Here is a 25,534-nt window from a genome sequence, read left to right on the forward strand (position 1 = left end):
CAGATCGTCGTAATGGCACTAGTTCCGCGCGACGCCAAGGGAATCCGGTCAAACTAGATCCAGCTAACGGGAAACACTCTCGTGTCGGCACAACTGCACTTGCTGAAGCCACTTCAAGGGCTCCGCCTACCCGGGCACACACACGGTGCGCATAGCTTCAGGGAAAACAACGCGATTTCAAAACTACTCAAGATATCCGAGTAGGGTATGTTTACGAGAAGATTTTAAGAATTAGTTGGGGGTGATACGTAGTTTTATTAAGTTTTTTAAACTGTATTTTTAGAAGAGTTAATTTTAAAAAGATTATAAAGGCGTGGATTCAGAATAATTATTACCTATAGTATAACACAACTGGTACAGATTAATGAAGCACTTTAAGGGACTTGCATTATACCTTAACCTTCATTTCTCACCCATACAATGTTACGGTCACCGCTCAGATCTCGAAGTTATCCTGTGACGACGAGAAGACTGCGCGCCAGTCCAGAGGAGACACCGCGCTGGAAGGACATGGCCTAGCCCTTGCTGCAGACTGGCCTCGTGTTTATTAAACACGAGATAAACTGCCCGAGTGCTGGGCGCATGAGCACACCGAACGCCACCATCTCTGGAGAACGCTACATCTCTCACCTACTCGACACTGGCTTCAACAACAACCCCCCCCCCCCCCCCCCCACGCAGTATGTATTTTGAATCGTTCCGAGAAAAAGTTACCAACCTTTTTACCTGTTGTCCTTGGCTGGTGCTCTTTTACCACGCGACCCGGCGACCTGTACGGCTGCACGGCGGACAGGACAGCTGCGGTGACTCCGCGCGCGCGCGCACATAAGTGCTCCACGTCCCAAATCATCACGTGCTCCAGTGCTCCATTGTCCCGGCGGCCTGCTTCCCGCAAACATGGCGGCCTTGGAGCACCCGAGATACTCCTACTCCTGGGAGCGAGTCCTCTCTGCCAGCTGAGCGACCACGAACCAGGTACAGTCCGAGGGGCAGCCTTCTTTTCACAGACGAGAGAGCCAAACGCCCGATCGTTAGAGAGACTGGAAAAATTCGCGCTTTGGATGACCTCCAGGATAGACTCCACCAGCCCCTACACACTCGGGGCAAATGCCACCTGCTCGTTGGCTACTGGCTCGTGACACCTGTATAGTGGGACGCTTGCGATTCGATACTTTTTTTTTTTTTGGTTGAAGGTTTTTTCATTGGCTAAAGTCCTTCAGATAAACTGTGAGCCAATCAGAGATGCAATATAAAGGTACAGTTGTTTGGATTCTATCATAATGTGAAATGAATCCGCGAATTTTTCCGGTCTGTACCCCTAGGTCCAGGGCCATGGCGGGTTCGTGTTTGTTTACACGGGGGACCGGAGACCCCGGTACACGCGCACCGGCCGCCAGGGGTCAAGGTGAGCTGTGGCGCGGGCCAGCTGTGCGGCGCTGCTGGAACCGGTTACCCCCGCCTCGCCGGCCAATCAGAGCCCTGCTCCCGACCGAGCCGGGGACAGCCGCTGCGGCCCCTGGCTGGGCGCCAGGGATTCCTCCGGTGTTCCTTCCTCCCGTGCCCACTTGACGACGTCAACATCCGCGGTTCCACGGGCGTGTAACACCCCCTCCTGCCCCTCTCCTTCACTCTCTGAGGGACCCCCGCTTGAGCTCGCAAAACCGTTACCGTGGAACGGGTTTCATTAACGTAAACACCATGTTTGTATGGGAAACTTACTGGATATTTTTAAGTTTTCTGCCTTTTGCATGCGCATACGCCAACATAAGGGAAGTGCACAGCATAGCAACACCTCATCCAAAGGACTGGAAAAATTCGTGGTTTCGATGACCCCTAGGATAGACTCCACGATCCTCTATGTACGCGGGAAAATTACACCAGCTCATTGGCCACTGACTCGTGACACCTGCTGAACTGGGATGCATGTAGGGTTACCAGACGTCCGGCAAAAGGAGGACATGTTCTCCTTTTTATGTATTTTTTTGCGTCCGGCCGGATTTTCCTTAATTCTCCAAAATGTCCGGCTTTTTTATAAAGTGAGATAATTCCTGCAGTCACACTCTAAGTAAAGCGCGCGGTGCGCACTAATGCGCTGTCCGCAGTCACCCCACTAGTAAGTAGTTCTATGACAGCTTGACAGGTAGCAGCACATGCAGAAGCACGTGTTTTTAATATGCTGTATATGCGTAGTTTGTTTGATTCTTTTTACTGAAACTGTATTAAATGCCAAAACATTGTAAAATATCGTACTCCATTGTAATTAATTCATGGCTTTTAAAAAAAATATATTGTCCTCCTTTTTAGTGAAATGTCCTCCTTTTGCGAGATGAATGTCCTCCTTTTTTGTTATCAGTGTCTGGTAACCCTAGATGCATGTGATTAGATACTTCTTCCGTTGAGGGTCGTCCATTGGCTCACAGTCCTTCAGGCGAACTGTGTTCCAATCACTGAAGCGGCAATAAGTTACACGCACTTGGATTTTAGCCTATCGCGGAATGAAACCGCGAATTTTTCCGGTCTCTACTCATCCAGAGATGACGTGTGTCGGTTAAAAAAAAAAAACGTGCAAGACGCGCGGCCCTACACAATCCTACAGATGTCAAAAGGGGGAAGTGTTTTTCGCGAAAAAAAAATATCCGAACGCCCACTAGACTGAAGTATGACACGACTCCACCAGAGATTTCATTTCTTGTGAATGGCGGCCACCTATGTACCTGTTTGGCCGGGCCACTCAGGACGCGTTAGCTTCCGCGCTGGATGGCTGTGATTGGTGCGCCGACAGTAGACATGTGCCTGGAATAAACACGGCCAACCACGAAACTCAAGACAAAGAAACAATGTAATAAAGTGTTATTTATGTTACAGTATTAGTGTAACGTCATTTAAGAATCAATTATCAAAGACGGATCAATTAGGGGCATGCATTTTAGGTGAAAAGATTTCGAGAACAGCTGGGCGTTAAAGCACCGCAGCATCATCCGTGTATCGTGATTGGTCGAGTTTCTTTCATGTACATTTCTACCATCAGAACACCAATCACAGTAATTCAGTGAGGTAGCAAACTTGTCCTGAGTGGCTCGGTCAAATGACGCAACGGCTTCTGTTGCTGACGCCAGCCAATCACAAGGAAGAAACCGCCGTCGTGGATATAATTTGTTGCAGTCTAAAGGACGTTCAATTTTTTCCGCGAAAAATGCATGCCCCTTGGGATCATGATTGCATCAAAATTTCATTTTAAGACTTTGCGTTTTTCTTGACAAAAAATCTTTTGATTCATTCGGCTCAACGCAGGGCCACGGTGTGTATCCACCGCGCCGCTCTGCCTGCTCTATAGGCTGTCCCACGCTCAGTTAGCAACGCAGGACAACGGTGTGTATCCACAGCGCAGTTCAGCCTGCTCTATAGGCTGTCCCACGCTCAGTTCGCAGCACACGGCAACTAGCTGCGCCACAAGGCAACAATGGCGCCGGCGACTCCACAGCGCCTCGGTCCACACGGCGGAGCGCTATCGCCGGGCGTCGCTGCAGCAGAACGAGGTCACGTGACAACTGCCAACAAGCCATGGAGGCCGACTACCGCGGCGTTACTGCCGAGGGAAGTCTTGACAATAGGGACAGAGAGAAATGTATGGACGTAAGAACTATTTGAAGTTCAGTATTAAAATATTTCTTGCAAAGACCATATAACACAGAGTCTATTGATTATATTATTCCTTTTGTAGTCATTCCCAATAACGAATTCAATACGTTACGCCAAATACGGCACAGGGCAGTCATTATTAACAATTTATACTTTCCACTAATTATGTAGTTTGTTTTACTTGTTCTCGGTCTTATAACAGAACACATTTTAAAACCATAATACGAAATAAGTATTTTCCAGTCAGTGAAACAAATTACATTTGGGCCATGATATTACACCAAGTAAATATTTTGTTGAAAAACATTTGTGGCATAACAACAAATGCAAGAGAGGTATCGAGTTCCAAGTTTTTTAACTAGACGTTGAATGAAAGTAATGACGGGAAAGAATTAATTTGGCGGGTGTGACGTTAAGATAAGGTTTGACAATGTAAAGAACAGTTGAGTCTGGCCTCTGTGAAGGGGTGGAGGGGGGGGGGGGGGATGAAATCGCGAAGTAATCCCGGATCTAGGTCACCCCGCGATCGAGGAGAGGATCTAGGTCGTGCGCTGTTGAGGAGATTCAGTAGATTGCTCTGCTGTCGTGGAGACGTAAACCACAAATAAAAATCCATAAAAAATTGTGTGCATGTACTTATATGTATGTGCGTTAGAAGTTCTACTGGCATGGCATAGTAAAATCTAAATTTAATTTTGAATGCAAATAATTAACCGAAATAAAATAATAAAATGACTGAAGATATATTATCGATACTTTTGGTTAAAAGTATAGATCAAAAATAAAAAAATATTTAATAAATACTCAGTATTAAATATTAATATAAATAAATGTATAAAATTATCTAATTTATGAATGTTTATTACAACTTATTAATTTTAATTTTTTAAGTTATACTTCTTTTGGCGCGTTATGAAAAAATTATGAGAGTGAAATTTTAAGATGTGCGCGCATCACTGTAACACAAAATTAACAGATTGAAGCTACCCGCTTGAAAAAAAGCTACCAACAAAATAGAAATAGAACCTCTATTAGTCGCGCATGTTGGCACGCTCGTCGCCTCTGATCACTGTTTTCATATTTATAATATTTATCCACATGTTTCTAGTTTCTACATTCACAACACGTGTTTCAGTTTCATACAGGTGCGAATTATAAATGTGCTAATAAATTATATTCAGTAGTGATTTAAAGTGAATATTTTGATTAATATTATTTACTATTCGTAAATATTAGTAAAAAAAAATTGTGCCTTTATATTTTTTCAAGTGCTCCAATATAATTCAGGTTAACTATACGTATGTATTATTTATTGATATAAATTAAAAAAAATATTATTTAATATAATTAATACTAAATATTGTTAAATTATTGATGTAAAATATTTATTATTGGTTATTTAATATTTACAAAATAAAGAAATAAATTTAATAAAACATTTAATAAAAAATTTGTGATAAAAATTAAAATCGAACATCAAATTAAAATATTACTTTTTAATATTTATTATTAAATTGAATAAATAATAAATATTTATAAATATATGTGAACAAATTTAATGAAAACTTTTTGATAAAAATATAAATTGAATATTAAATCTATATATTTTCTTTTAAAATATTAAATAAACAATAATAAATATTTAAAATTAAGAATCTTATAATATTTAGTACAAATTATTTCATATATATTTATTATTCTCGAAATTTTATTGATTTAATTTTTCAAATTTAAACTGAACTTTATTCACTGTGTTGACTATCTTTTTCCAGCCCTTTGATTATTTTATTGTAATTAATTATTTGCATGCAATTAAAAACTATTTTTTAATGATGCCAAAGAAGTATAACTTCTCACGCGCGTACATAAGTACACGCACCCATTTTTTTAATTAATAACATAATGTAATATTTTATATTAAATATAAATTATTCACACGCGAACATAACCTAACATATATAAATATACTTGATAAAGTTTATAAACACAATTTCTATCACTAATATTAGCTAGCAGTGGACCAGTATTTAATATCAATCACTAAAGTACAATATTAAAAAGAACATATTATTTTTTTTATATGGATGTAGCTTTTTTTTTTTTTTTTCATCCTGTGAAAATTTCGTTGCGCGCGCGCCTCGTAAAAATAAATTTTCCTCAATTTTTTTCATAACGCGCGTAAAGAAGCACGACTTGAAAAACCTTGGCTGTCCAATGAGGAGGCCACTGCATGTCGAGTTAACACCGTGATCCTGTTAGCACGGCCTTAGGTGGCCTCTGGTAGCCGCCCAGAGCACGTGTCGAGGTCAGCACTTCCAGCCAATCCTCGTATAACAAGATGGTGCCCTACCCCACTGGTGTGGGCAACAGACCCCCCACATCATTATGTGGGCCCCGTTGTTAGAAGTCTTGATGCCCCCCCCCCCCCCCCCCCTTATTTGCTAACAGAGATAAAAAAAAATGTTTTTTCCTTTAAGTATATTGTATTTAGTTTTTTTTTTTCACAATCATTTTTAAAACACATTAAAACTAGTTTTAAGTCAGTGTTTCGATTGTCAACGTGAATTGATTTTGAATAATGGCAAATAAATGAGTGTAAGTGTTCTGCACTGTCAACATGGTGTCACGTCAATTGGTGGTGGTTTTCTTACTCACAGTTGTAGATTCAGATACGTCCTGTACGCACAGCACATTCCGAATAATATTACTGTGGTGTGATATTTCATCGGTAACTAAATTTAGGCCTTACTGTTTAATTTTTTTCAATGATTTATTTAAAATTGTCTACTTTTTTTGTTTTAAGTTTTTTTTTCTTTCCTTCGCAGGCCCCCTAGACCCATGGTCCCCGTTGCCATAGCAACGGTAGCACCGGCCATGTGGGGGCCCTGGAAGCAAAGCCTCCGGATCAACTATATAATTCATTTACATGCACGCACGATTACAACGGCGTCTGGAGTCACAAGGAGGTACCACTTCAAGGCACGAAGATATTTTATCGTTAGCCTCCAGACCCCCACCTACCCACACACATTGCATGCTTCTGAAAAGAAAACAAAAATAATACTGCTCAATATATCGGAGTGATGACTGGTTTCGAAAACATTTAAGAATTCGATAATTGGGGATGAGTATGGGCATGCATTTTCCCCGAAAAGATTATGAGACTAGCAGAAAGGTAAAACAATGTAACATCGTGTGTGTTTCGTAATTGGGTGTGTTTGATGGAAACCAAAAATAATTGAATTTTTTTGGGGGGAATAGCGCTGCCAAGCAAAGAACTTGTCAGGCCTTACCATGAAGGACTTAGACTACGACTGGGTCAAGGTCATGGGCCAGTACGACCATAACGGCAGCGATCTCCAGAACACAAGCCAACTTCAATGACTAAGGGCGCGGTTACACGGGACCCTGAACTACTTCAGGTGAACATGTTTAAGTAAACACGTTTACAAACGCGAAAGTGTGCGGTTACACGGTAGTTGCTGAAAAGTGAGTTTAGCTCTAAAACCGATTGTCTACTGTCAACGAATGACTGTGTTGTTGATCTCTATTTTTTAATTGCATCCAGAAAACGCGGGATTTTCTCTCTTGTTTATACAGCATTATCAGCAGAAATGAAATGTGTTTACATATTGCTCAATATTTTTTTACAAATCGGGAATTCAAACATGCACAGTAAAATTTTTAAACTTATTTTTTATTATTTTTTGAGCGAGAGTACCTATCTCAGTTTTAAGAAAATTAAGGTCAGGATAAATTAAAACATATGTATAATTATCTGTTGGTTTTTTTGTTGCATTCGGTAAAATATTACTCGAACTTGCGCCAGAAACACTTTCCATCTAGAATTTCTGCAAAAGACTGTTTATATTCTAACCAGCCAATCAGAGGCTAATGTAGAAGATATGTTGATCTGAACTACTTTGCCAACCTGTTTAAGTTAAATGAGAAATGGCCTCGAACGAAACATGTTCAGACTGTGTGTAACCGCACTCAACAGCTGAACATGTTCACCTGAAGTAGTTCAGACTCCCGTGTAACCGCGCCCTTAGGCCATGTTTGAATTAAAGAACGTAGTTTTGTAGGTACTTGTGACCATGCATACTTCACTTATCCCTGTGGCGCACTTGACGTATCCAGACGGGTTTGGCCTCTTCAAAAAAAGTTTGTTTACATTGTTTTCAACAGATTAATTATTTCTTCTGCAAAAACAATGTTTAACTGAATTTAGTAATTGTTAACACTTAATTAGTGTCGAGCGTATTTACAATTTTGATCTGTGGTTAGTAGTTACGATCGGTATGTATGTGATTGTTTGTTGAAACTTATTTATAAACATTTTTTTTAACTTTATTGATATGTCACAAATACAATGAAAAATACTTTACAAATGTCCGTTTCTTTAACTTGAAGTACCGCTACGCGTGAAGTACGCATATTCATTTACTTGGCATTTCGATGACGGTTCTAGTGATGACAGTTCTAGGGACAAGTATATTGCCTTGGTACGGTTGGAATTTGTAGCAAATCTTCCATGGATTAAAATGGCAAGGTCACGGCCTCAGTTTGAAGATAAATGATTACACAACGGCCAACGTGGAAACACTGCTCGAGAGGTTTCTTTATTCATTAGCCTTTCACATGACACGACTATGCATAGCGGCTCGGATGCTGGATGCTCAGGATGTATTCGAACCCACGACCCCAGCCACAAAGGTTAACGGCAAACGAACACAGCCAAAGAGGATCCTATTGTGGAAGAACACAGGTTCGCTGTCTTGCGTTAGTGCGAGCTAGAAGAGACATCGCGGTATGTACATCTGGGACTGAAAGCGTCATTCTCAGACCTCTTCTTCACACGTGTGCTAAAATAAACTTCTGCCCAACAAGTGTGACGTCACGAGATTTGGCGATATGCGGAGTACAGAATAAAAATAATAACAATTAGCAGTATTGAAAACCGAGCTAAATTACAATAAAATTAAATACGGCAGCGGCGTAGGGTCAAAGAAGTTGGTGGATGGGGGGGGGGGGGGGGGGGGGGGGGGGAGAGAGAATTCGCAAAAAGTTTGAAGCAAAGTTAGTAGGTAACTTCATTAGCTAATCAACATGTTGACGTTATTAACGGACTAAAAATATTGACAGATAACTTATGTGTTCGTTTGTAAAGACGTAACAATTTCTCAGGTTGTCACTTAGGTCTTTCACACCTGTCGGAATGTTAGTATTTAATGCACTGACAAATCCACACTGCACGGTACCGTACACATTAAATAAATGTTTATTCCAGCGGTAAACAAATAACTTATGAAACTATTATAATATGAAAAAATTACACTGATGCAAGGCTCCAAAAGAACTGAACTCTTAACTTTCACTGCACAGCGTTTTTTTTTTTTTTTTTTTTTTTTAATATGTACTTACGTCTGCAAGTCGAGCTGACGCGATGGTTGACCCTATTTCCATGTGTCGTGGAATTGGATCTAAGAGTTCCGAAACGAATTCATGTACGACGACGCATCACACAATTTTCTCGTGCAGACAAACTGTGACAAAGTGACAACCGCTATCACACACACACGAATACACGCACGGACGCAAACGTACTGTGCGGCAAGCTCTTGGCAAACTGAACACTTGTGCAGTTTGCGAGGGTATTGTTTGGCAAGTGGTGCTGCTCTCTGTGGGGTATTCGGAAACTTTCACCGACGCGCCGTCACGCCTGTTCCGTGGCCGGCGGCCCGCTCGGACCTGGAGCGAGCGTAGTGCTGTTCACGCAGGTCCCCGCGGAATACACACTATATTAAACTTCTTCGAAAAATGAATGACCAGTGTGTTTACATAAGAATAATAATCCCCCCTCCCCTTTTTTTACATACTTACACAATCACAAAAATTTGTTTTCAGGGGAAATTATTAATTCTCTCAAAAGCAAGCTAGTCTGTGGGTGCAACGTGCATTTTTTGGATTATCTATATCACAATTTTTTTTTTACAATTAATGACAAATAAAAAAAATAATAGTTAAAAAAGGATTTATGCTACCAGAGAAAAAAAAACGATCAAATATTATAGATACCTATCTCAAACTATCTACCCAAAGATTAATAATTTTTTGCTTTCATATTACTGTTATGTTAATTTTTTTTGCAGGAAGAATAATAAATTTTTGGAAGTAACCTTTCCAAAGATCTCGAGAAATGGTTTTATTCAGTAGAGAAGTACGGAAATTTATTTTTTTGTGTATGCAGTGTAGAATAAAAATGAAAAACATAGTTTTCTCAAGTTTTATTTAGTATAATTAATTCCAGGAACATATAAATTAAAATGAAAGTTAAACTGAAAGAAAATAGGCTGAAATGTAAATTGACCCTATTAATGTGTCGAGGATGTGTTAGTTGATTTTATCTACATTCTCTCTTTATTACAAGTTTGTCTGTTGTCGCATGTATTTTTTTCCAAAAATAATATTTTAAGACTAGCTGTGTGTTTAAACAACTGTAACATAAATCTGTTTCACGACTGGTTGAGTTACTTTCAGGTATACATGTCTACCGTCAGCACACAAATCAGTCGTGAAGTGCAGTAGATGGCCCGGCCAAATAAGGCAATGGCTTCCCTCGCAGGCTGTCACCAATTACAAGGAAGAAACCACTGGAGTCCAATGGGCATTCAGATTTTTTCCATGGAAAATACCCATCCGTATTCATCCATCACAAAGGGGACTTCGCAACATGAATAGTTGGACTGGATGTTATTTCCAGGCAAAATTTTTTTAGTTTGGTCACATTAAGTTGAGGACAAGGGTTATTTTCGATAACTAATCTCCAAGAGTTTTGCGCAGTGGCGTAGCCAGCATTTGTGTATGGGGGGTGTTAAGAAGCATGCACAACCCCCCCCCCCCCCCCCCCTCTGTTTTAAAACGGGGGGGCCCGGGGGTCCTCCCCCGGGAAAATTTGGATTTTAAGGTGTAAAATAGTGCTATTTTAGCAGTTTTCGGTTAAATTTAAATATTGTAATGGTGAAAATTTTATTAATATTAATATGAAATTTGTTTGAGTGATGGATAAGAAATTAATTAAAGATTTGGTGCTAGGTGCTAATCCCCCCCCCCCCCCCCCCGGCTCACCAGAAGCTGCTCCCCAGGTTACGTTCACCGACGGTCGTCGGACAAATGCCACGCTTCGTACCCTCTCGTGCAATCAAAAATTAAGGACTTTTTAAGCATCCCTTTACTTCATCGCCTTCACCGCCATCAAGAGGCAGAAAACTGTTCGCAATATATCAAAACCCACCAAGAAAATAACAATGTTAAGCAGTTAATACATAAAAAAAATTTTCCTTGGTTTATTCAATTCTTACTGTCCCTTATTGTTATTATCTCTGGAACACACATTTAACCCAAGCACGGCATCTAGCCAAAATTTGAAGCCCTTAACATTTAATTAGATCACTTTTGGTTATATTAATAAAGTTTTATAAAACAAAATGTAAGACTACCAAAGAGAGATATATATATATATATATATATATATATATATATATATATATATATATATATATATATATATATATATATATATATATATATATATATATATATATATATATATATATATATATATATAAAAGATATATATTTGCATGAAATTCAGTTACTACGAAGACTGAACACTATATTTATATGAACAATAAAAGATGATATAAAATAAGAGTATAAAATTTTTATTGAACAACTATGATTGATAGAAAAATACAGTTTATGATACAACAAAATGCTTTTTTTCAGCATACAATCAGATAGAAATCACAACATAAACACAAGTCATTCAAAATGAACCAACATTGCTTTTCATTTAAGGAATGTAAATGTATAAAATAACTTTTAACACTTAAAAATTGGACGGATATTGTTTCACAATTTCACAAAGCACATCAATGTCATCAAAATTTTAAATAAAAAATTTCCATGCAAAAACATACAAATACAGTTTGAACATTTGCATGGCAACAACAGAGGTTTAATTGTCACACGATCAAACCAAGCAGCACTTGTGAAGAAAAATGCATTAGATGTATGGGAAATAAAGTTTTAAGTAAATTGTGATTAAAATATGCACATTCAATAATTTCATAATAATAAAAAGAAATTGAGAATTTTGTAGTCAAAAGAATAAAACTGAATGCACCTTAATAATTTTGCATAACAGCATTTTTCTTTCTTTCAAAACTCATGTCATAGCAAAGACAATATTCACAACCATGATATCTCCCATATTTATAGTGACTTGCGAAAGCCGAAAACCTAAAGGCAAGTGAAAAAGTTGATAGACTTAAATGTAGAGAGTATGGAAGGGGTAGTAAGGACCACGTATCAAAGTACAACAGACACGTAACTGCCCAATGCCCCTAAAGATACACACAATTAGAGCATGTGACAGAAAATAAGCTGAAAAAAGTCAAAGACAACATATTACTAGTGATGGCTCATATCAAACCCTCACAGTTAGTATTTTATAATGAAAGTAGTTTATACTGAACTGACAATAAAAGCAAGGCAGCTTATAAAGATCAGAAAATAAATAGTTAATTTAATTGTAATTCAGGGTGTTAACAATATCTGGTTAACCAATTTCAGGAATTTTTCAGGAAATTTTAATAAACCTATTTATAACATTTTATAGCATAGAGTTACTGTTTATATTTTATATATAATATGTAGAACCAAGATTTTATAGTTTTATTTTTATTCCAATTCCATTTTTAAAATTGAGGAATTTCAGGATGGTTGTTATTTTTATAAAAGCTGTATTGGTAATTCTTACTCCACCAAATTAATGGCAAAATTTATGTGCTGCATTTTTACGATAAAACAATTTTAACAAATACGTCTAAACCAGATACATTCAGAATAAAACAAATTATTTTAGTTTGTTTGATCAATGCACTTTGGTACAAGTTTTTGTCCAGAAATAACGACATTCCTTGAATTTCAAACATTAAGAGATAACTTTTTCTATGATTTGAATTGAGCTTTGATTAAATGCTCCTTAATTCCATGATACAACTTGCACTTCGATGTTATATGGTGTTTTGATATGCTTCACGGTGTTATTTTGATTTTATCACAATTAACCATATAGTAATTTTGTTTCTAATAATATGTGAAATGAAATATAATACAATACCAAATAAATGTTCAATACGTTTTTGTGAGTTAATAAACTTTGTTAATCCTGTAATTATATTAAATATGAATTTATACGAGATTATCTGTTGGCATATCTTAAAAATTACTAATTACTAATTTTATAGTTTTCAAAAAATTACCAGACAGTTATATTACAAACAACTATGACAGCATTGAGTATAATTATATGGTGAGCATTGGACATTAATAATTTCAAATCTTCTACATATAACTATTACAGAAATTACAAGCTCATAAGTATAAACAATTAAAATGGTTCCCACTAACAAACTTGATTAAAAAAAAATACAGTACATCTCAAATAGATTATAACACAAACACTTGAGTTTTACATTTGTAACAAGGATGACAATGGACGGAAAACGATAGAGATTCTTATCAGATCACAGAAAACTTGAGTACAATGTGCTCTCAGTGCATGTGAAAAATGCACTTGAGTACGCATCAAATCCTGAGGCAGTTGCATTAAGTATGTATGTGCTTGAGTGTACATACAGAGTGATGCTGAAAGATGTTTATTGCAGGATGAGTAAACAAAATCTTTTTTTTTGCCGCAAAATTCAAATTCTCACAATGCTAAGTCCTGTAATAAAAGCCTTCTTTTTAACATGTAAAATGTTAAAAAGTGCAAGACTGTGTAAGTGTTGTATATTCTGAACCGTAAACGATTTCCAGAACCGGGAATTTCAGCACTGGTCAGCAACGCAACAGAGAATTCCATTCCTTTCGGTACTAGGTATTTTTTTTTTTAATATCAGTGGTGCAGCAGTTTGTGATTGAAGTAGTAATAGTTAGTTCTGAATGATTAAACAAGTTTCAGTGACCAAAAGTAAAAAGATAAAACATTTGTGACAAAGAAATAACCTACTAACGTGAACAAATCACTTTATTCTCAGTCTTACTGTCAATCTTTAACTTTGGAAAGAAAAAAAAAATTGTGTTAAATCATGGAAAATCATAGACTTATTAACTTGAAATAACATTTCTTCTTTTCAGTAACTTGAAAGCAATGATATCGTTATTTAAATAACTCTGGTTGGATTGGACCACCACAGGCACACCAATTGCTGAGAAGCTCAGACCACCCCCCTCACCCCCCGCATGTTTGCCTCACCAGACAGCAGCAAGCTAGAATAACCTTAGCGGGCAATAAAAACTAAATTCTATGCTGTCGATGAAGAGTCCTGAAAGTACCCAAAGAACCAGAATTTGATTTTAAATTCCTGGTTGTTTACTACATCACAAGTACCGGGAATTCCCGATCCTGAAATACTGGGATATCCCGGTTCTGAACCCTATTGTACAGACATATTACTTTTCCATTAAGTCTATTTTATAACTAAATATGTGATTGGGGGTTTCTTTAATTAAGACGTTATATATTGTCTGCAAAACTTTTATATAAATACCAAGAAAAACATACATGTAAGCATTATGAATCAGAATCCTAAAACAGCTAATCGTTCTACTAAATCATACCACAATATTTATAATAATCACATTCCAACACTAATGGGCTAATGGCCTATGATACAGTGAATATAGGCAGTCAAATATATGTCTATGTGGACAAAATTAACCCTTAACTGTTAAGTATAAATATATAATAATTATTATGCTATTAATAATCATCAGAAAATACTATGTACTAATACTGTGCAGACCACATAATGCTACCATTGTGAAAAAACTAAAAATATTGACCAAAGATCCAGTGTTTTTAACATGCTGCTTTTGGTGTGAACTGTCTACCAGTGTATGAACTTTAAACATATGGAGTCAACAGCAGAAATGATTAAATTGCAAAATCTATACCACTGTGCATGCAGTATAGTTACACAAAAGATTACACATTATATTTAATTACAGCATTTATAATGTACAGAAAATGTATTAGATTAATTCACGTACGAATGCATTTTCACCAATAACTTCATAAATATATTTATATGTGGTTCCACTACAAAACCAGGAATGTAATGACGTACTAAGGCACAACTTTTGTATCGTACAAGCAGCAATATCACACCACCTGAATCACTTCACTGGTTGAGGATTGTTCAACTCACTGACCCTGTGTTTGTATTCTCCAGAATCTTTCCCTGACTACCTCTAATGGAGAACTAATGCACACCAGGCACATTAAGGCTAGGCTTCACAAACTATGTTAAAATTTAAAAATTTTATAAATCTATACGAGTTCATTACTATTTATTAAACTAAAACTATTATTATTATTATTATTAAAATGGTAAATTGATGCCTTTAAAACCATAAAATTCTTGTGCAAGTAATATCTAATACAACAAATTCTTCTCTTTCTTCAATTGACATATTTTTTTTTTTACCACGAATTCAACTAAACAATAATGGTCCATTCTAAGGCAGACTGTTGCTGAAATGTCCTCAGACTGATTGGGGGAATTCAACCAACAAAGACACTCTTCAGAGCCACAAGACTTCGCTGCGTTGCAACAAGCATTCACCTCACGAGCTACGCTGCACTTGGACAGCGACGCTGAACTGTGCACTAGTCATTCACTTCACACACGAAGGCACAGGCTAAATGCAGAACTGTCACAAAATTTTCTTCTAGGGTCACCTATCCGCACGTCACCCCAACGAGGTCAGAGTAGACTAACAGGTCCACGACACTGCGACTACTCGCCGAGCCCACTTACATGTTTTTAACCATCGGCTTTCGTAACAGCAAGGAGGTTAGCGATCTATCATTCATTAGCATATTGAACAACAACAATGGTTTGAAAGTTTACCTAAATCCAGTATGATATTAATATGTAGAAGAAGAAACCATTAAAAAAATAAATAAATAAAAAAAAAACCACATTACTAACTTAATACATTAACTGCCTAGCTATTTTCTTTTGCACCATACAAAATTGTATTGCAGTGTATTTTAAAGAAAGCTTTCTCGAACCCATTCAAACATGACCCTATTAGTTTACTTGACTTCACTTACCTGTTAAAAATTTCAGGTAAGATTTTAATACAACATCTAAATGTAAGCTCGGGTTGAAGCGGGTTTGCGATGCGCTCACAGCACGCCGCGGCCCAAGAGGACGGCGAGGGCGGCCGTGAGAAGCGTGCCCGCGACGGACAGCCGGACGGAGGCCACCCCCGCGTGGCAGTCCACGATCCTGCGCGCGCGCATGAAGTCCCCGCCGAGGTACGCCCCGTACGAGCGCTGCTCCGGCGCGACGATCTCCAGCTTCTGGGTGGCATCTTGGAAGATGAGGTCGCTGTACGGCGGCACCGAGTAGAACATGCTGAAACTGAGAGCGCGACGCGGCTGTCGATACGACGCATGCCTTTCCCTGAACCGCCTGTCCGTGTGCCGCGACACTTCCCCGAAATACATACTGCGACATCGCCATTTCGTGGACGTACAAGGAAAACCCTTTTAAGTCCATATAATGAGATTATGAGAAAAAATTGATTTTTAAATATTCACATGGGTTTGTAAAATATTGTAAAAAAATATATACGGTACTGAAACATGTTCAATCAAACATAATAATATACTTGTCATGAAACACATTAAACTGGACTTTCGTCATATGAACATCTCATGGACTTAGGTGGGTTTTCCTTGTACGCCCACGAATTTTACAAAAATCTTTTTCGGCTCAGCGGAAGTACTGTCATGTTATTCCTTTCGGCTCTGCCTACAAACGCAATAAGATTTCGAAATTCATACTTCTGCACATTTGATCAAAAAAAAAAGGGCCATACTTTATCATCACCAAATTTCAACCTTTGCAGGAAGAGTTTTGGTAGTACCAAAAATTGTTTCAAACAATAGTTTTGGATAATATTTAAAAGTATAACAATACTTCAAACAGATTTTATTCTGTGCTTACTAAAAGAGTTGTGGATTTTTTTTTGTCCTTTGACCTCTACTTTTTCTGCCCTTAAGCTAAAAAAAATTAGTATTATCAAAAACCTTCCAAACATTAGTTTTCAGTCAATACTCTTAGGAGGTATATTAACTTTGAAAGAATGTATTATTTGTCACATTAAGAGAATTAAAGTGATTTTTTTTTGTGTGCAAAATATTACATAAATTTGGTTTATATTGTGAATCCAAGAAATTTCATGGAATAATCTTAACTTGGGCATTGTAGTGAATTTTGCATAAAATAATTATGAATAATTAACCTATTGATACCATTACCACAGTCATTTTTATTTACTTAAAAAAAAAATCCATAAGTTACTAAAAATTTTGTGATTCTGTCTCATTAATTAGGTTTTATTACCTCCATAATTATCAGTAGTCGAATGACATGTTTCCTGTCTCCGCACACACACACACGCTTGTAATGAAACACAGGCTACCGATGAGGTGCCTCGATGAAGCGTCTTACCTGAACTCGTCAGGATCTTTGCGCCCGTACAACTGCTGAGCGTACGTGAACAGGTTGATGTACGCGTTCATTTCCGTCAGATTGTACGCGTAGCCTCCTCTCGTGACGATGGCGTTGGCCTTCACCTTGCCCAGGCTGCAGCGCTTGTACTCGTGCACGGTCGCGCGCGTTCCTGAACATCGACGTCGGGAAACACTCGTGCGTTACCCGATAATTTTTTTAATCCAAAATAAAATTCTACAGGATAAAGGAATACAAAAGGATGGTTTATAATGTGAAACAACAACAAAAACTAAGGCGAAACAAAATACACCTTAAAATTCAGGCAATTGACCTGAACCTCCTGCACATAAAGACTCGATTAAAGTTATATCATTCTTGATTCTCATTATACAAGTAACCAACAAAAGTGATACAAATGTTCAATCTTTGCACTTTATTAAACGTGACTACAAACCACAATCAGCTCTTTTTTCAGTTAAACTTTTTTCAATGTGTAACATGACATCTGGTAAAATCTTAGATAGTATTATAGTTTATGATCTTCATAAAAACTTAAGTTCAAGAAAATAGTCAGAAATGTACAAACTTAAAACTCAATTAATTTATCAGGTTCGTTTACATTTAGTGTTGCTTGCAACTAAAGGGTTCAACCCAATCAAAATTTATTGAACTGTTTGAGTTATCATGTGCATTTTAATTTACAGTGTCTACTAGGGGTTTTTGAAGATGTATCGTGAGAGAACTAAGTGAGTTAGCTGCATGCAGTTTGAAAGCAAATTAATTACCGTCTTTTCTCGCATAATCGTCGCAGATTTTATTCTAAAATCAAGTTTTAAAAGTAGGGGTGCGACCATTGTGCGGAAAAATTTTTTTTGTTAGGTAAAGTTATTCTTAAAAAGAAATCCCGTTCATGGAAAGTACGTTAAATTAAAAAAAGGCGGAGTATACAAGAGCACGCCAAACAATCTATATTAATAATTCCTTAAACAAAAACCTTTCTTCAACTTTAAATAGAAAAACCAAAACTCTAACGCGAACGCGTGAACTAACGTGTCGTAGCGTACACACTTGCCACGAAAGAATGCGGGCTATCAAATGTAGTTAACTCGGCACCTGACAGAGAGCGCGCGCATTGGATCCAATCGGCGAGATATCGATATTCGACTACGTGCGCGCGCTCTATACGGGAAGCAACATAACCAAACATGAATGATGCGCTGGCTACCTTTTTGTAAGCGGCACGCCGCGGTAACGCAGACAATCAGATAAAGGAAATACAGTTTAAAAAGTCTTTTAAAGAACATTTAAACGTCAGACAACTTTGTATTTCCGTTAATTAAATAAATAAGTGGTAATGACCGAAATTAAATTTTGGATTATACCTACACCGCGGCGACGCAGACGATCAGATAAAGGAAATAACTTTTAAAAATGTCTTTGTAAGAAAATTTACACGCCAAACAAGTCGTATTTTGCCGTTAATTTATTAAGTATGTGGTAATGAACGAATAAATATTATATTTCTACTTTAAAATACATCTTTTATATGGAAAAGATACCTACACAAAGCATTCTGCATCTACTAGCGGGACCAAAAACATCAAGCGACGTTTACGCGAGAAGTTTTTTTATCCCAATTTTGACAGCCTAAAATATGGTTGCGACGATTACGCGCGTGCGACGCTTCTGTGATAAAACACGGTAAAGTAAAACTTTAGAAGTGTTTTTTTCCCACCAACGGATGGCACATAAGTTGCCGTCTTTATTCGTCTCAGTCAATTGTTTGTGAAATGGCGACAGTTGCACCTCAGAAAAGTTATCAGTTGCCAGTTAGTATGGAAGTGTTATGCCCAAGGCCTTTATTTAAATGTATTGTATAAAAGTGCCAGTCAAATATGCTCTTTCCAAAAAAAAGTGTGTAGGTCAATCAAAACAATTTGTTTTCCCGACCGGTGAAGTGGGTGTGCGTTGACTACCACTCCGTACATCATGTTACTTCGAGGGACGGATGTAACTCATAAGCTATAACCCGGCAACTTAGTAATTGACCTTGGACATTTCCGTTCCGCGCAGCTCCTCCCTCCCTAACTCCCACCCCTCCTTCCCTTCCGAATCGTCTGCAGGTAGGGGAGGGCCACTCCTTTCTCAAGGACAATATTCACTCCTCTTCGTGATGTGACAAAGGTATTCCCACTAACGCAACACCGCATCGTGTAAACCCGACCCGCGGGGCACTATCTAAGGGAGCGACGTACGTAGTCAGCGCACAACTGGCAACTGGTCCCCTCCCCTCCAAACCACTACGCTGGAATCACACGTGACCGCCGCCTGACACTGGGGTCTGCACATGTCGAAAACAAAAGTTTAATAGTTTTTTTATGGACTGATTGTCAAAGCCTAAAAATAATAATAATAATAATATGGCATATAGTTTTGGATTAACCGTATGTAACCTTCATCTTCCAACTCTTAATTTAAAAAAAAAATTCTTAAATCAATAAAAATTAGGTTTTTTCCAAAAACCCTGACAACCTTAGGTTTATGTTGTTTTGGGAAAATCCTAGTTTTTGTTGATTTATGAATGCTATACTAAAAATAAAGAAAGTTAAGACGAAGACGACATACGAACTTTTAAAACAAAAATGTTCACAAAATTTCCGTGTTTTTGGCACATGGGGGTCGGCACGGACTATAAGAGCCGTGGCGAGGGGAAGTTACCGTCGGGGCAGAGCAGCTCGTAGTCGTCGGTGAGCGTGTTGCGGGCCCACCACTCCCGCCGCTTGCCGTCCGTGTTCTCCATCACGGTCGTGTGCTTCACGAACGCCACGTGCCCGCCGCCTTCCACCAGGCACCGGAACGCTCCTGAAACAAAGAGTCCGACCCCACTGACGGATCCCGGAACGGCCAGACACAGTTAAGACACGGGCTTACTGGTCGATTGCTGCCGCCTTAAGGGAGGGAAGAGTGAAACCAAAAGATGCCATCTTGGTTTCAAAATAATATTTGCCACAAAATTTTACTGATATTCAATATTTGGTTTTGTTAAAACAGGGTACCCTGTTTTATCGCATAATCGTTGCACCAACATTTTAGGGCGTTAAAATTTTGATAAAGAAACTCACTATAGTGTACAATATTATCCAACACAAATGTATTATATATATATAGTTCAGAATACCATTATTATCACATGTTTGCATCTATTTGTTTATAATTAAAGAAAAACTTAAATTTTTTTATTTTTGTAGAATTTGTGGATACGAAAATTCTGGAGTGCATGTCAAGCCTGCTACGGGAAGTGACCCGAGGCAAGCTGAGAAGAGGGAGCAGTGACAGAACACTCTTGATACGGAAAACGAGTGCACTTTGAAAAAAAAATACACTGGCCGGCGGCCACGTCCTCCGTTGTTAACTCGTGGAAAACCAAGATGGTTCAATCCCACCCGGAAGGAGAATCAGACTACTGCATCTCCGTGCCCCAGCGCTCAAAGTTTTCTAGTAAAATACGACATTCGAGCTGGGCTTCGACAGCCATGTTACAATTTTTTCTACATTTCGCTGAATGAAAAGTTTTATGAACAAATATTTCGGAATGCGACTCTCTAAGCACTTTTGCACCCTGTGATGGAATCTGACAAAATAAACTTCTAGTGTGGGAACACAACTTAACTTGGAAAGTCTAGCCAGTTTTTATCAGAAAATTCCTGAGAAAGCCTGCAATCTACTTGATAAACATGCCCGACGTTTTACAAACAGCAGGCAACGTGTAGCATGAAACTGCTGCAGAGCACGAAATGCAGTGTCTACGCTGCGGGACGCGAAGACGGCAGGGCGGGGGCAGCTGACCCGTGTAGCCGTAGAAGTCCTCGGAGGCATCGCGCCGGCAGTAGCGGTAGCTGGGGCCGTGGCACAGGTGGCACATGTTCTCGTACGGGATGTCCGTGTTGTACTCGGAGCTGAGCGCGCCGGGCACGCAGGACTTGGTGAAGTACTCGGCCGCGGCGCGGACCGAGTTGCAGCCGTAGCTCCGGATCCAGCCGTTGGAGATGAGGTAGGCCATGGGGATGATCCAGCCGGCGGCTGTGTTGATGCCCGTGTGGCAGGTGTATTTGCCTGCCCACAACAAGCACCGGGCCGGGTCACGGACAACACTACCCCTTTCCACCAACCACTGAGGGAATGTCCTTTATCCACCACCTATGATTAACAGTCTGTAATATTCACAGAACACAGAGGAACCTCTTAATAACGTACCTCGCTTCAAAGTATGTATTTCCACACTCCAACAAGATGTTCCACATTAAGTAACAGTTCAGTATAATAAACTGTCATGAACCAAAACTGTGGATTATTTGAGGAACGTTGTAATGAAATGTCGCTGCACACGTTTGCTTCATTAAAAAAATATCTAAATTAAAAATTTTTTTTCTGGGCTGGATAAAAATAATACATGTGAAACTCATGAGAAGCTTTTCTCAGGACTGTAAATTTAAGCTTATTGACCAGAAAACACTTCCGGAAAGTGTTATATTACATCAAGTTTTTAGGTTAAGTGCAAATCTGTTTACGATTATCAGCAAGAAAACTCATGTTGGAACACTTTAAAAGGATTTCAGCTTACCATTTACGCAAAACTTCAGTGTTGTGATTTTTTTTAAACTTTTTAACACCTCTGAGAACAGAGAGGGAATACGATTAGTGCAAGATGATTATCACTAACTGACATATCTACAGCGATTTGAATTTCTGAAATGTAGGATAGCGTGAATCCCAAGTTGTCGGGTCACGATTAAATAGCATTGCCTAGCATCGTGTGAAAAAAAATTCTGTCGTGAGGAAACTGGGGATGCAATTCAGGTAAACACAACAAGTGTTGCTGCCAGGACTTCTCTGTCGGCTACTGGCGATCCGGGAGCAGTCACCCTTCAGGTAGGTGATCTCCGTGGACGGATCCTCCTCCTTCGCCACGGCCACGACGTAGTACTCCGGGGTCTCCAGGTTGTACACCTCCGAGATGAACGGCACCAGGTCGTACTGCAAGCCCGCCGTGTACACGTCTCCCGCGTCGAACACTGCCACGTCCGCGTCGCTGCGGGCAGGGAACAACAGCGTGGGTGAGCGACGGTTGATGCATTAGACAAATTTAGTTGGAATGAAAAGGATCTAGCAGCATACGAAGAAAGAGTTTTGAATGTACAGAAAGAAGAGGTTATTTGGGCTCAACGCCTTGATGATGCTACAGAAAAAGGCATCCAAATCGAACATGAAAAAGGCAGAGCGGAAGGTACCCACTTGCAAGCTCCTGACTTGATCTAAGCTTCAGGACACACGCCACTGCTAAGCATGGCGTACGTCCAAGAGCTTACATCAAGTCATGCACACCCATTGCACAGATCTTTCAAAGATAATTACAAGCTCCTGCCAATCCCTTCTGTTTTTAATTAATATTAGGCCTGTGCAAAGCTTCGACTAAGCGAATCAATTAAAACTCGTCTTCGCCAGGAAATTTGACACTAACTTTATATGAAGCTTCAGTTGTGATGAAAAAGCTTCATGTCTGATTTGAAGTCAGGCATTTTTTTAAAAATGTTTAAAACATGTGTTGTATACGTTTTGCACAAAAAAAAGTTGGGTTTTTAAAAAAAAAATCAAATGGGCACTCAGGTTTGCTTTTATGAATGCTCAATATTAATATCATGCATAGTTAGTTTAAATTTTTTTATTGAATTGTTTTAAGTATAGGGCCAATTGGTTTAGCACTTAAAACTGAATATTAAATTATTAATGACTGTCAACTATTTTAAAAATTATAATTTAAACCTACAATAAAACTTTTAAGTATAGGGCCAATTGGTTTAGCACTTAAAACTGAATATTAAATTATTAATGACTGTCAAATATTTTAAAAATTATAATTCAAACCAACAATAAAACTTTTGTTTCCTTCAAATTTCATAGGAGTACAAAAAAAAATGTATGCAAAAATATGCAAAATAGTACAGTAAAATTAAAAAAGAGAGAAAGATACGTAGAACAATAAATATTTTTTTTTTGTGATTAGAATTAAGTTTTGATTAAATGCTGCTTAATTCCATGCCTTACTTGCATTTTGGTGCTGTATGGTGCAGTATTAACTTACATTTCGATGTTACACATTATATTACCATGCTTCTAGGTGTTATTTTGGTTTTATCGAAATTCACCATGTAAAAATCTTGTCCCTAATTATCGGGTATTGGGACGTGACTAACATAAATATTTAAAATAGCAATAAAATGATACAGTATGTGTCTCAAATATGCTTTCATGTAAAGTTCTCAAGTTTCATGTGAATGTCATAAAATTATATCCACAATAAAATATCAACTGCACAAATAGAATTATTTTTTCCTGAAACTATTATCCTTATGAATATTACATACGAAAAGTAATAACCTAATAACAAATCATAGAAAAATGTTGAGTGTTGATGCTGCAAAACATTTCTCTATAATTCTAAAAACTGAAGGTGGGTATTGAACTGGTAGTACTATTATAGTATAATTAAAAAATAATCAAGGACATGTATATAAAGTACTTATTTTGTGTCACTATTATCAGTTACCAGTTAGTTAAGCTTGGAGGACAAAAAAAAAAAAAAAAATTGTAGTTCTGATTAATCCACTAAAAAATATTTTTTATTTTTTTTTTGCACTACTCAACTTGACATCAAAATATGCTACTCATGCTCAACTAGGTGAGAGTATAACTTGATTCACTCACCCATTCTTGATGGCTTGCATGCAGTGGATTTGACTGTGTCCTTTATAACATATCATTTCTGGCTTCAGCAACTGAGCTTTAAGAGCAATCTGAAAAATAAAATAAAATAAAATTTAGGCATCTTCATGAAGTTCCAGTGAAAACAATTCAGGGAAACATGCTTTAGTAAACAGTAAACAGGTGAAAATATAAAGAAGATGCAAATGCAAAAGATGATCAAAAAGAATTTGATGTTGATGTATTATTATTATTATTATTATTATTATTATTAAGAATTGTTATAGTAGTAGTGTAGTTATTAATTTTTTTCATCCTACATTTTGAAATAATTCAAAACAGTTTCCAGTGAGAAAATTACTTTTTTTTTTTTGTTGCGACCCATTAAAATGTATTTAAGAATGCAAAATATACATTCCCTGGTGCGTATTTTGATGATTTACAATATGCAATAATTCTTTGTTCATACAATAAAGTTTCAAATTCGTATGATGATATATGGAAACAGCGCACAAAGAAACAGTAGGCACAAACGGCAGTCGGCGTGTGTTAGAAAGAGAGAGAAAGTGCCAAATTACTTCCACACCGCAATCTAAGCGTGGGATGCTACATAGTGATGAGTCAGTTCCCAATTTTCTCTAAAACAAATCTCAAATCCCAAAGAGTACATCGAATATACCCCTCGAATCCGAATCTATGTCTCAAAGATCAAAAATATAATTACGTATACACTAGAAATTAAAAAAAATTCGAACTATGGTGTTGAAACATTCAATCCTTTATATGCACATTTCACAAACTAAGTTTCAAGCATAAATACGTATGTATTGTAATTTTATTTTTATAATACAAGTCAAAAGTACATCAACGCAAGGAAGAGTAACGGGATACGCATGAAGAAAAATTTTTGAACAGAAAACTTCAGGGGGTATAAGTGTTGAATTTTTTAGTTTTCCTTATTTCCTCTATAAAATTTTTTCTTAAAAAAGTTTTCGAATAGTTAATTTTTTGAATACTAAGTATTTGACGGTCCTTGAGGATGCGATTGCGCCGTCCCTAAACAACGCAGTTTAAGCTGCGAGAGGTTGGTGCCGGCACCCGGCGAGACGCGCTCACCCTCATCTTGATGCACTTCTCCATCTCGGGGTCGGAGGTCACGCACAGGGTCATCCGGCCCACGGGGCAGCGACGCACGTCCAGGATCAGGTCCAGCGAGGCCCCCAGGTAGCCGGAGAACGTCTGGCGGCCCTCGTCCAGGGACAGGAGCCCCGTGGCCACGTCCTGGGAAGCGGCCACGCCAAGGGTTTGCATTTCCGAGTGCCGTGAAGCCTTTGCACATCAGCTCAGTGTAGATAACATACTGATGGCCCTGATGAAAATATCCCGAGCTTACTTCCACTTGTGTCGGTGAACAGCAGAGATGCTCAAGTCACCATGTTTCATCGCACAGTCGTCGCACGCACATAAGTCGCATCGTTATTTTAGTATGTAAAAATTTGGAGAAAACAAAATCTCGCATAAACGTTGCATGATGT

At 38.1% G+C, this 25,534-nt stretch overlaps 2 protein-coding genes across 4 annotated transcripts in view; both read right to left on the reverse strand.

The window, feature by feature from the left end:
- The window catches only part of LOC134537061 (guanine nucleotide exchange factor for Rab-3A-like), a 77,687-nt gene extending 68,394 nt beyond the window's left edge, over positions 1 to 9,293 (reverse strand). The window contains exon 1 of the mRNA XM_063377289.1: positions 9,064 to 9,293. The gene's annotated coding sequence lies outside the window, so the exon portion shown is untranslated. The remainder of the gene's footprint in view (positions 1 to 9,063) is intronic.
- Positions 9,294 to 11,348: 2,055 nt separating this feature from the next.
- Positions 11,349 to 25,534, reverse strand: part of LOC134537069 (transferrin 2) — a 79,760-nt gene continuing 65,574 nt past the window's right edge. For 2 of the 3 annotated variants that reach the window (XM_063377299.1, XM_063377300.1), the window contains exons 9-15: positions 25,116 to 25,280; positions 24,003 to 24,091; positions 22,163 to 22,329; positions 21,087 to 21,353; positions 19,959 to 20,102; positions 17,238 to 17,409; positions 11,349 to 16,142 (exon numbers count right to left, since the gene is read on the reverse strand). In XM_063377299.1, the coding sequence (XP_063233369.1) occupies positions 15,905 to 16,142; positions 17,238 to 17,409; positions 19,959 to 20,102; positions 21,087 to 21,353; positions 22,163 to 22,329; positions 24,003 to 24,091; positions 25,116 to 25,280 (1,242 nt within the window). In that variant the 3' untranslated portion in view covers positions 11,349 to 15,904. Of the gene's footprint in view, positions 16,143 to 17,237; positions 17,410 to 19,958; positions 21,354 to 22,162; positions 22,330 to 24,002; positions 24,092 to 25,115; positions 25,281 to 25,534 lie in introns of those variants that run through there. The other variant, XM_063377301.1, reaches the window with a different exon arrangement.

The sequence above is a fragment of the Bacillus rossius genome, chromosome 11 (assembly GCF_032445375.1).
Source record: "Bacillus rossius redtenbacheri isolate Brsri chromosome 11, Brsri_v3, whole genome shotgun sequence".
Taxonomy (NCBI): domain Eukaryota; kingdom Metazoa; phylum Arthropoda; class Insecta; order Phasmatodea; family Bacillidae; genus Bacillus; species Bacillus rossius.